At 40.5% G+C, this 12,614-nt stretch overlaps 1 protein-coding gene across 2 annotated transcripts; it reads right to left on the reverse strand.

Moving 5' to 3' along the window:
- Positions 1-589: 589 nt before the first annotated feature.
- LOC102707833 (protein OSB2, chloroplastic-like) lies at positions 590-8,503 on the reverse strand. 2 transcript variants are annotated; one of them, XM_040520166.1, is made up of 9 exons: positions 8,076-8,503; positions 7,249-7,387; positions 6,308-6,461; positions 4,279-4,379; positions 4,028-4,190; positions 3,900-3,959; positions 3,420-3,481; positions 3,163-3,341; positions 590-1,206 (listed from the first exon to the last, which is right to left on the reverse strand). In XM_040520166.1, the coding sequence occupies exons 1-8, from the start codon at positions 8,453-8,455 to the stop codon at positions 3,183-3,185; spliced, it is 1,218 nt and encodes a 405-aa protein (XP_040376100.1). In that variant the 5' UTR covers positions 8,456-8,503; the 3' UTR covers positions 590-1,206; positions 3,163-3,182. The 2 variants fall into 2 exon arrangements, with proteins under 2 accessions (XP_040376100.1, XP_015692139.2); XM_015836653.2 differs by lacking the exon at positions 590-1,206 and having other exon boundaries at positions 2,596-3,341; positions 8,076-8,502.
- Between the last annotated feature and the right edge of the window lie 4,111 nt (positions 8,504-12,614).

A 12,614-nucleotide genomic window follows, 5' to 3' on the forward strand; every position in this document is an offset into this window, starting at 1 on the left:
ATCGTCTCTAGCTGCCATCGAGAAAACATGTCTTAATCTACAAAAAGAAGCATATCATAGCTCGATCTACCTCAGAGATTTCTCCTTTTACAACGATATTTCACCTGTTTACACGACTTGCTAGGAGCAGTGAGAAGTACTAATATATAAGCTAATGGACGAATTAAGTGGTAACTGACATGCAAGCTACTAAAGTTATTTTCGATCTACCATTGATTTGTAATCAGTCGCAGCTAATGGTCGATAACAGCTCACGGCTATCACCAGAATCCCTTATATATTCTATCTAATTTCATCGAAAACCATCGATTTTCACCGATGTGTGTTCCCTGTCAATGCACCACTTCTGTTATCACAAGAATCCATCACATTCTCTCGAAGTTTATCGAAAGCTATCGATTTTCACCAATGTGTTACTCCCTCCCTCCCAAATTGATCACCATATAAGATTTATGTATAAAGAACAAGAATCTATTTAATCAACATTGAAAAGCCGGAGTCACAAATACTAAGCTACATGTATTCATGCAAAATCAAAATCTGCAAATCACATCAAAACTGATTAGATGAATGCATATAAGCATTTAATGTGCATGTGAACCGGAGGATTGTTCATATTATAATTAATGCATAATATGCTATCTTTTCTTATATGATAATCAATTTATTTTTTCTCTTATATGATAATTATTTTTGGATGGAGTACCTGTCAATGAAGTTGATAACCATGATGACCAAGCGGTTATCATCGATGAAGTAAATAAACCCTGCTTAAGTCACCTAGCTAGCTGCACCCAGAAGACGATTCAACGGTTTGGCACTTTCCCTGGTAGCAGGCAGTACAAATGGGAAGCCCAGATAGGCAAAAACACAAAGTGAGCCCAACATGTCACATCACACCAACATCACATCCTTTCCCCCCTTTCTTGTGAAAATTGTAACCAAGATGATGGCTTTATCGACCCGCCTAATGACCCTAGATATCCCCTTCCTCAGTAGTGCATCCAACGATGATTTAGGTCCAAACAAGCCTCCCAATAGGCATATAGATGTATGTATGGATGGGATAGGGAGAAAAGACATGCATAAGAGATTATCAAATTTCCAAAATTCATGAGTGGATCCTCTCATTAGCTCCTCAATCTTCACCTTTCCAGCCATTCTCTTTTCCTGGACAGGTCAGAACCTCCTAGTATATCGTTGTATCTGTTAGAAAAAAATCAATTTTGAAGGTTGATATTGTGGGATATATGACTTGACTAATCAACGTCAATGTTATATAATCCTATGATAAGTCTTCCCTTGGCTTTTAGTAGGACAATTTCTTGGACTTCCTTTATCTTTATAAGATTATACTGAATCTGCGCCGTTAGAAACCTAATCACACCAAAATATCACCAAGATATCGAAATCATAGCATCAAGGAAGTATGGTACCCATCTAGTGACACTTCAAAGTGAAGGTTTTGATTTGCAAACTCACACTAAAGTTGAAGCACCAATGCTGCATTCCCCCCAAAAAGAAGGCATTGTGCACCTATCTGTGAAGATATGGATTAGACCTGGAATCCTCCAAAAAGGAGGAAGAAAGCAAGGCCAATCACACACACACACCATGAGCGAGAGAGAGAAAGAGGGAGGCCATTTAAGGGATGAAAAGTGGAGGTGTGCCGGCGAAGACACAAGCATTTTGGAGGTGAGGTTTGGATGGATGAGAGGTTTAATGAGCAATGAATCCAATGATGGGAAGGGAGGGGAGGAAGAAGAAGGGGATTTGGGTCAACGGCTGCACTAAGGAGACACAAGCTTGTTGTGTTGTGTTGTGTGAGTGGATGGGTGGGGGCCCGTAGCCTCCGAAAGGGCCTTGGAAAGCAACGGAGAGGGCTGCATTTTGGGTCTTGTCTTTTCAAGATACTCTCAACTAGGAGAGGGTAGCATCTACTTCTCCTTTGGGGCCAAGGGCTCTTCTCCTCTCCTCTCTTCTTCTTGGTGTGATTGTCCTCAGAATATTGGGTCATCTCCAAGGATAAGATGTTCGCACACCAATTGGTGATGGTTGCACTTGACAGCTACTCTTGTGTCTTTGGAAGTTGACATCTCAGACGGGGCCATGTATAGCCTTGCTTGGCGGGTCTTCCAACAACGACATTTTGATCTATCAACCGGAGTTTCGCTCTCAAAGCGAATGTTAAGAACTCCAGCGACGTCTCAATGACTTGGATATGGTTAGCTACTGAGGTGACCAATGATACTACTACTACAAGTAGAGCACAGGACATGGTTGTCTGATTTGTGGTACAGTAACAGAGACCATCATTACCAGCATCTAAGATGTAGTAGCAGCATAGATCTTCATTGCAATAAGTGCTGGGATGAACATCAGAAGTGTCCATGCCGTCCGTTTCTAATGATAAGATCATTCTTGATTCTGAGCACCGACGCAACGTGACAAGACAGTTATCATGATTGGTATCCCACCAATCTTAAACGAGGCAAAACAAAAACTGTACCTTAGCGAATCAGTGCTCATTTTTCTCAGTGGAAAACAGCGTTAAGTGCAGTGCAAACTGAAAGATAAAAGACTTAACTGCACATAAACAGTATGCAAGACCGACGATGACTACAAGTCAGAACAAACATAACACTCCTAAAGGCGCTAATAAGGTTGGTTGTTCAAGGCTATGTACATGGGCTGAGAGTAACAGGTAGACCCACCATGACAAGCCATTGTATTTCACGATAGGCCCATAATTGTCTTGCATATGAAACATACTTTCCAGCCCATGGCAAAGGTGTTTTAGCTAAGTCCCCCTCGAAATGGCCAAACCATACAGTTGACCAAATTCTGGGGCTCAATGACTTTGGTTCTAAGTGGGGTGAACTGAAGTCAAGAATATGACGATATCTATTGGCATCAATTGGAATGACTAGTATTTACATCCTAACATAATTAACGAAACCTGTCCCACGAGGCTTCCAGGAATACGTGGTCGTCAAGCCAAAAGGAAAAAAAAAACGTTCGCTAATACCTAGCTGAATCAGCAGGTAGCAGCCATTGCTACCCGTCTTAAAGAAAAAGGAACCAGCTCTTCAAGGCAATTATTATATTTTTACTGAATAGAACAAAGCTGAGGTACAGTATATTGCATAGGGAAGGGCTTACCACATGCAATCTCGTACAAATCATGAGAGGAGGGTCTCTTGCTTCCTATCTCCCTTAAAAGGGATCTTTGTTGGTTTTGCAGGTGGCAGCGCCTCTATAGCCCATTTAGGTGTCTGTGATCCAATCCACAGAGGCGTACCGTTTTCCTTGTGCTTGAAGTCAGGATATTTTTGTGAAGGCTGCATGTCAAACCAGATATCTGCAATGTTTAGCACCAATTTGGGAATAATACGTAAAACAATATTCTTGAGACTCACCTTGTCTGATCGGTTGTCCCACCATTTGCCAGGATTGTCCACCAGATCTTGCCACAACTCCCCTGGAAACAAAACAATACATCATCAGCAAAATGTAGGTTGCATGTTGCAAATAATCAACTTCTGCTATAGGGGGAAATGTTGGTTTCAACAAGAAAAATCATAGCCAACATTAATAGTCTGTCTTGCTGGGTAATTAAAGCAGGCAGAAATGATATTGTCCAGCATTATGCAGTAGTGCAGATAACCAAATATACAGCTATTTATCTCCATGCATATTGTAGCCACTCAAACAGGATAGCTTGCAGAAAACTAATGGTTAATGCCTTAAGAGACACAGCGAGAACTCAAGCAAAATAGCAATATAAACAGATGACACTAAGCAGTTTATCTATGAGAACAGATTATGAAAGTGGGTACAGATGCAAAGGATTATGACCAGAAATGGACTCCCAGTGGGGAAAAAAGACTTATACAGACCTTGGAGTTTTTCTTTTGACATTGAAGAAGCATCTTGAGTCTTCTTTCCCCAATTTGTACCTGCACCGGCTATTTATATTACTATCCAGAAATAAAAATAGATGAAGGGAAAGTCAATGCTGGATTACCATTGCCCTTGCCACCACCAAAAGGCCTATAATTTATTCCTGTGCTGAAACCACCACTGAAGACTAAACCATCCAACTTTTCCAGCACTGCTTTTGGTGCACTGTCAAGCCAAAGTCCCTCTTTTGATACAATGTTTTTGAAGTCAGGGTACTTCGCATGCTTCTGCGGTTCAAAGAGAAGTGATGAGATTTGTAGTAGTTGACTGGCCATACTTTCACCAATAGCAAACTTATATGAGTAACATGCTCACAGATCCATTTTTCTTCCCAGCTCGGTTATCAGTCCAGTCTTGAGGATTAGCCAAAACATCATTCCAGAGTTTGTTTAGCTTATCCCCCTTGTTTCTATAGCCTGTGGAATATAGTCATAAAAATCACAACTGTTTCATTCACAATGGAAAGCATGACTGAAAAAAATGAATGCAATAAAACTTTACTATATGTCCCTGTGTACAATAAAATTGCAATCAATATGATATCTGAATATACTGGGGTTCATACGTTGTTGGTGTGGGTTGTAAAGTCTTTCATTGTTTGCAACACTAGTTTAAACTCTGTGTGAATCAGTGCTGGTGAGTACTGCTAAAAACCTTGAGCACAGCAAATATTTGCAAAGTTTATCTAAAGAGGTTCCTTCAGTTTGAGTTAATTCAAGTGTCAGCATAGACCTAAACAATCTCCATCTGCTTATTGACAGTCTCAACCTCTGATGCTCTACCTTGTCCTGGTCCACAAGCAAAATGGCCGGCTTTGCCTTGTCCTGGACCAGGAGCGCAACTTTTTCTGCTGTACTCCATTCTATTTTATTCAACAATGATGCCTCTGATGAGCATCAGCAAGAGTTTTGAAGCCCTTCTTGAGCGTGGTGGGAAGTTTGTGCAACTCCTGCTATGCCCTACGCATGCCTCTTCAGGTTACTGATGGTTATCTTGGTGGCCACAGGGTCCTGAAGATCATGGACATGACCTGCAGTGAATGAAGCAACCTGAGCACAACCTCCTCACAATCAGGTTACTGGCCGTGTTCCCTGCCCACAAGCTTAATCTTGATCTTCGCAGTCTCCCCGCCCACTAGAAGTCAACCCTGAGACACTGAACAAGGTTATTGGCCCTATCTTCACCTTTCTTGCTGATTAGCATGGCGACAAACTAGCAATGTGAGCATGAGGGCCAGCTCATCGCCTCTGCAAAGGTGTGGGTGACAAAAGAAAGAAGCTGGAGGAAGAACTAATCCCAAGTGGAACATTATGTAAATATATCTGTCCAATGTGAAAAGAGTGGCTCATCCCTGGTCCAAGCTGCAACAATGGTAAAAAATGATAATCCCCTACTGTTTTCGGTAAAAAAATGGTAAAAGAGGATGACCTATTATGCAATCCACTCAACAAATTTGGTTAGGGTAAGAGCAAACCTAGTAGATCATCTATCGTATCCTCCATCCTGAAAATAGATAATATGGGGAGAAAGAAAAAGGTTCTTGCGGGTACTCCATCCCATCATCTAAAAATAGATGATACTCCAAATTGGAGAGAGAAACACCCATATTTGGTGTTTCTCTCTCCTCATGCCAAACAGTTACCCCGCTACAGCCCGGATCGTCTTCCCCTTATTACATCCAGGGGAGCGTCGTCGCCGCTGCCACCGCTGCAGGCCCCGCGCCCATGCCGCCGCCACTGCAGGCCCTCTTCCTTTCTTTCTCTTCGTTCTTGGCCGCTGCAGTAGCCTGGTTGTGGTTTCCTCAGCCATATCGTTAAACTAGTTGGGGATTTTGGCTCTTTTCTGTCGAACGTCAATAAAATTGGGAGAATTTTGTGCGTTTTGAAGATAAAGAACAAGATTCTTTGTTGTTGGCAGTTTGGGTAGTTGGTTTGGTTAGTTGGAAGATATTACTAAAATAAATATGGATGATGTAGTATGGATGATCTCTTGAAGTGCAAGGGGATGTGGATGTGGAATCTTTTTGGATGGTCATCCAAATAGCCAAATGAAGGATCAAATATAGATGAGATGCGGCAAATACTCTAAGATGCATAAACTCATTGACTAGAGACTCACAATATTGTGAAAGTGGTAGACAGGTCAATAAGGTGCAAGGCTTAAAAAAATTACTTGTTAGGCATGCCCATTGTCCCTAACAAACAAGGAAATAAACTAACAATAATATAGTGAATAATAACGTAACACTATTATGATTTTATCAACAGTACAGTGTGATTAAGATAAACTTATGACATAATGAAGCAGGAGGGGTGGATTTAGTTGGAAATGATAAATCCAGCACCTGAAACTGTGCTTGGTGGATATTTAGGGATGATATTTTTTGTTTCAACTTTCTTTTCGACCTCAACAACCTTCAGAAATCCTTCCTCTTCATCCACCATGCTATCAGTTTCAACTGTTTTACTACCAACAAATGATAGCGTTTGGGCTAAAACCTGGGATATATTAATCAGTTAACAATTATTTTCACCCAATCATACAAGACACAAAAGGAACATAATTATATCATCCAAGAGAAAGAATCAGGGAAATAAGGACTGTTCACTTAAAAAATAAGCCATCCAATATTGACCAAAAAAGCTGCATGACTTATTCTTTTGTGTGAAGAAAAACTTCATTTAAGTATTAAATAGAATTTTTTTAACAACATTAACAAAAGGAACATTTTGAAGAGTCATAAAGAAATATAGCCCACAGAGCCACTCAATTTTGTCAGCAGGGCATCTCACGTAAGATTGTCTATTTGTTTTAAAATCTATGTGTGGTTTCATGCGGTCACCCCACCATGTAGCACTTATCCAGCTTAAAGCGGTACAAGGTCGGCCACCTATTCCTTGTACGTGGCCTTGTACGCGGCCTTGTAGACCCTTTTTTTAAAGATACTGGTCTATTCAATAAACTTATAATACATTTCTTTTGTATTTTCCTAACATGATGCAAAAGCATAGTAGTAGCTGGTTAAAGGTAAACCTCAAAGGCACGAGAATTAAAGAGAGTAGCAATTTTTAATAGTAAAACATAATAGATCGTCTGATCTGATGTACATGTTATTTCTAATATTAAATGAACTGGAAAGGTTTCAATATGGCCAAGTACAGGAGAGAATTAGGTAGTTGCTACCATGTGTTATAGGAAATAATATCGCATTATATTCCTGGCACTAATATTATTCAACAAAGAACTTTACACTGAATCATAACAGTATGCCCAGTAGCTACATACCTGAATATCTGCTTGACCATCCATAAGTTTGGTTGGAGGGATATCTCCCGTTAATTGTCCAGATACATGTATAAGGTCCTTCTCTTGCAAGTGAGATGCAGCAACTTGTGCCAAGTCATCTTGGAATATTATGGGAATCCTGAAAATGGAGATGTAAGGCAGAGAAGTATCCAATAAATGTGAACACAAAACTTGCAAACGATTTTCTTTCCTTCCACGGAATTGAACATGTGTAGTAAAAAAACTACAGTGGTAACAAGGTAAAGCCTACTGTGCACTTATTGCTGGAACTTTCTGAACCTGTGTAATAAAGCTAAGCCCTCACTGGTGATAAATTTGTGCAGATTTTCGGATTTGATATATTAGCACCAAAGGTTGGCAGTGTTCCATTGCCAAACATTTAGCCCAACAATGTCTTCCAGGAAATTGTTAATACTTCCCATGCCTTCAATCTTCCATCCGAAAAATGCACTATCAAGGCATTTCTTACCAGCAAAAACAAAAGAAGCTATCGAGATTTTCTGATCCAACCAGATTTCATGTCGGCACCTTTGCAGACCAAACCAAACCAAAACTGTCTGACGGTACCAAAACACAAACCAAACAGTCCGGGAAAAAATTCCCAATTCTACATATTTCACTATAGATTCTACATAAAGTGTACTTCGTATGCGGAACAAATGAAACAAAATCATGCAGCAAACAAGCCTAGGCAGTACATGTTGAACATTTTCACCCTCCCTCAGTCCCAAACACGGCCAAGTACCGACCGATCACATAGACACAGTGCTGTAGATGGATGTAGGGAAGGGAAGCAATGGTCGTACCAGAAGTTGGGGTAATCAGCATGGCGTTGCTGCACGAGCACCGACACGGCGGAGAACCGGCCGTCGGGCATCCGCTGCAGCTGCACGGGCACCCCGACAGTGCCGATGAGTTGCACGGCGTTGGCGACGCGCGGCTGGAACGCGATGGTGGACGGCCGGGGGAGCTCGCCTTTGAGCTTCTCCCTCTGCCATCCCGGCCCCGTCCCCTCCCCTTCCCCTTCCCCTTCCCCCGCGGCCTCCCCGGCGGCGGGCGGCGCCGGCTTCGGCTTGGTGGTGCGGCGGGCGTAGGTGCGGCTCGACGTGGAGAAGGCCGCGGCGGCGGAGGCGGAGGAGGAGGGGAGGAGGAGGCGGTGGTTGAGGAGGCGGGCGAGGTGGCGCATGGTGGCCGGCAAAAACCCTAAACCCTAGAAGCGGAAGCGGAGGAGGGGGAGGAGGAGGAGGCGCCGTTGGAGTGGGGACCTGGGCCGGAGAAGAAGAAGAGGAGAAGGAATGGAGGAGGAGGCGTGAGGTGTCGTTCCTTTTTAAACGGTGGGCCGGGTGCGGAGTGGTCCAGCCGAGGCTCCCTCTCTGGTTGGGCCGGTGGCCTGGCCCACCACAAGTTCTAGTACAGTTTGTGGGTCCCTAACGTTAAGGATGACGCACATGCTTTGTTGTCCGGATCCTCATGGAATTTGACTCAAAGTCTTAGACCATGTTTTTTCGTCATTATGGATTATCACAACTATAATATTTAAGTTCTAAATATTTTTTTGACAAAGTTTAATATATATAAGTTTCTCATCCGATACTTGTAAAACAAAATTTTAATTTCACAGTAGTTAATTAAGACGTTCATAATAGCACTTAAAAAACGCAATCGTCCCCGTCCTCTCGTGTGTCGACTCCAAAAGGCTCCTAAAATAAACAGTTGATTAAAATCTTCAAGATAGGTTTAATATAGGCATATACTTAATTTCTCTCTTCATCCTAAAACAAACCAATATTTCGGTTCCGTCTTATTTGAAATTCTTTAAGAAATTAAAAAAAATAATAGTCACATGTAAAGTACTGTTTATGATTTATTATCTAATAAAAACAAAAATATTAATCTTAATTTTTTTAACTTTAATAAATCGAAAAGTCACACATTATATATAAAAAAGATTCATTTGTTTTGCTCCGGCGGAGTACATGGGTAGGATGCACACACGCGTTACAGTCATGGCATGAGAAAACATTGCCCTAGGGCTTTGTACCACGATTGGGACTCATTGAAAGAGAGCCGAGAGGTAATGGGCCTGTGTTAGAAGGAATGTAATTTTGGGCGGCCTGTATAGCTTGTTCATGACACGACTGGCTTTGTGCCTTCAGTCCTGTCTTCCGAGACAGCGACCGATACTTACGTCTGTCTCTGAATGCTAAATGTTTGACGTCACGTCGTTAACTTTTTAATATAAGTTTAACCATTTATTTTATTTAAAGATTTGCATAATTACTAATTATTTTTATATCATTTTATTTATTGTTAAGTATATTTTTATGTATTTATATAATTTTACATATCTTAAAAAAGATTGAAGAATACGAATGTTCAAACGTTTATAAAAAAATTAACGACTTTAAAAGTAGGGAGTATATTTCATCGAGTGCTGAAGTCGATAGTCTCCGCAGTTGTTGATCCAAATTTCCTATTCCATAATCATCACCAAAACAATATTACGTGTGTACACGGCTGCCAGACTGCCAGTTGACATCGGAAGCGGCCCGTAAAGCCATGTCGTTACAAGGCGCTAGCTAGGCAGGCCACGTTCTCTTGTAGAAGAAAGACGAAAAAAATTATCCAATTTTTACTCCCCAATCAAAAATATCGGTTGTTTATGATAAAATTGGTCAAACTTCTATAATTCCAATAAACAGTTTATTTTAAAATGCTTAGTTTGAATACAACACAAATGATATGATACACATAGGTTCTCCCTGAAAACTATCATCATAATATCATAAAAGTGTTAGGTTTCATAAATTTATTTTGATACAAATTGCTTTGTTAGAATTTGTTAGTTTTACCAAATTTTGACCAAAACTATCAATATTTTTTACCGAAGGAAGTAATTTATAAACAATAAAATTAACCACTATAAATTTAAAATTTTGTCTTAAAATATGAAGTGGTCAACTTTTATAAGTTTTTTTTTAGAAAAAACACAACTATCTGCTATTGAAAAAATATGCCTGTGAAAGACAAGAAAAAATTAATATGAACAACACCGACTTAGAGCATCTCAGTAGTTCATCTATCACATCCTTTATCTTAAAAATAGAATACGAAGACTACAAATTGAAAATTGAGCTCCAACAGAACATCCATCCTATCATTTATTTTTAGAGGAGGGAGAAACTCTATATTTAGATATTGTCTCCCTATCCTCGAAGGAGATATAGAGGATATCATGTATGAATGATCTGTTAGAATACGAAGGATCAAAACTATTCAAATCCAAATTCAAATCACAAATGAAGATACGAATGAGATTTAGATGAGTTGTTGGATGCTCAAAGAAGGCTAGACCTGATGCCCGTCGTCACGTAAAGCAGTAGCAGGTCTCGTCGGTCGCCGCCGGCCGTTGAAACCGTCGGCCCGGTCGCCGACGTCACGTAGCACTGTAGCAGGTGGAGGGAGCGTACGAAACGTGGTGGCAATTGCGGCGCATGGCTCACATCACACGCGGTACGAGACGACGACGGGTGAGCTGATGCCTGATGTCACCACCACCACGACGCCGACGACGACGCGGGTGTGCCGCGGCGGCTGCTTCGCCGGCAGGATGGATGGAGCTTGTGTGGCCTGTGCGCGGCTGCGGCGCTGAGTTGAGTACGACGCCGCGACGACTTGACTGCACTTGCCTCCACCAACGGCGCCTCCGTGCGAGATAAACGTGTGATGCTACTGCAGAAACACACGCAAAAGATAAAATTGCAGTCGTAACGCCTCTGCTGATTATCTTCCACGTTCGTACGCCTGCTGCTTGCGTTATTCAGAGTTCAGCACGTACAGACATACAGTTCACCATTACGATTTTCCGACCACTAGTGGTATGTCATTTTTCGCCAAATTTTGACGAATTTCGATCAGTTCTTGGTCGAATTTTATTGTTTTAGATTTTAATTTTCGAAAACCCCTCAAAATTTAACTGAGTCTACTTCCGTCATGCATCTTAGCCTTGACATTTCGCGGTTTTCAATGATGAGTTACGAATAATCAATTGTAAGGATTAAAAAGAACACTCTTAAAATTGGAAAAGAGTTCTCACAATCGATTATCCAAACAAACCCAATGATCTGGTGAAATCAGGAACTAATTGAGTTGTTGCTGTCAAACTTAAAATGGCACTATGGATGATTCCCATAGGATTAGGTTGTGGTTGTTTTCTTTTTCAGTAAAAAATAAAATATTATTTTTTATAGCTACTTTGCATGTCCCACGAAAAATAAATAGTACCAGAGATAACATGTCCTAGTCTAGGTTTATAGGACTAGCATATGTTACATCCCGTACGGACAAATGAGTATTTAATAATATAAACAAAGAAATTAATTATCACAAATTTAAAATATGCATTAAGATTATGAGATTCTATATAACACTTATTTGCAAAAAAAAATGGGCAGCGGTTCAGAGAGGGTGGTCTTAGCAAAACAAAAATATAGTGTCACTCTCACTTCTCTTATCATAGCTTTAAGCATTCCCAACAGCTCATCTAAATTTAGTTATATCTAAATTTAGTCATCCATATCTTTATTTAGATGATCATCTAAAACAGTTTTATCTTTTATATCTTTTTTACTCCAGCAGATCATTCATATATGACACCCTCCATTCTTTTTGGACTCGTTCGCAACAGCAGGTGCGAATGTACCTACTCACCGCACGCAAAACGAGAAATATTATTAGTGTATGATTAATTAAGTATTATCTATTTTAAATCTGAAAAATAGAATAATATGATTTTTTAAACAACTTTCCTATAAACTTTTCAGCAAAAAAATATAACATTTAATAGTAGGAAAAACGTGCGCACGAAAAAAGATGGAGAGATTAGCCCCTTAGCATCTTGCGAACGCGTCATTTGAATGATAGAGAGAACATCTAAATATAGAATTTCTCTCTTCAGATATAGATAACATAAAAATAAAAGATGTGATAGATGTTCTATTGAAGCTATACTTTTATCTTTATCTTTGATCTAGAGGATTGGGATGCTCGGCCTGTAGGCTTTGCATTTGCAGAGGTCGAGTCACGTTCTGCTGTTCCCTGCGTACCACGCCTGCATGTATTGCGTTGCCGGCGGCCGGTAGCGTGTAATTGAGCTCGGTCCATCGGCCGGCCCACAACATTAACACTCGGCTAGCTGGACGACGACATCAATCAAATCTTTCACTCGTGCACACATATACTATCAAATGTTACTGGCTCCCTCTACTTTTAATTGGCGCTGTTAATCAATGTGATTTTATCCATGATGAATAAAAACTTATAAATTAAGAATTTTATAAATGCAT

This window comes from Oryza brachyantha, chromosome 1, assembly GCF_000231095.2.
Source record: "Oryza brachyantha chromosome 1, ObraRS2, whole genome shotgun sequence".
NCBI lineage: Eukaryota > Viridiplantae > Streptophyta > Magnoliopsida > Poales > Poaceae > Oryza > Oryza brachyantha.

What these genes read in the sequence shown, in the direction of transcription:
- LOC102707833 (XM_040520166.1), bottom strand. Translation starts at nt 8,455, where the DNA reads ATGCGCCACCTCGCCCGCCTCCTCAACCACCGCCTCCTCCTCCCCTCC. An exon ending in ATGGTCAAGCAGATATTCAG is followed by an intron (nt 6,462 to 7,248) that starts GTATGTAGCTAC and finishes AATATATCCCAG; the next exon opens with GTTTTAGCCCAAACGCTATC. An exon ending in TCCACCAAGCACAGTTTCAG is followed by an intron (nt 4,380 to 6,307) that starts GTGCTGGATTTA and finishes TATATTCCACAG; the next exon opens with GCTATAGAAACAAGGGGGAT.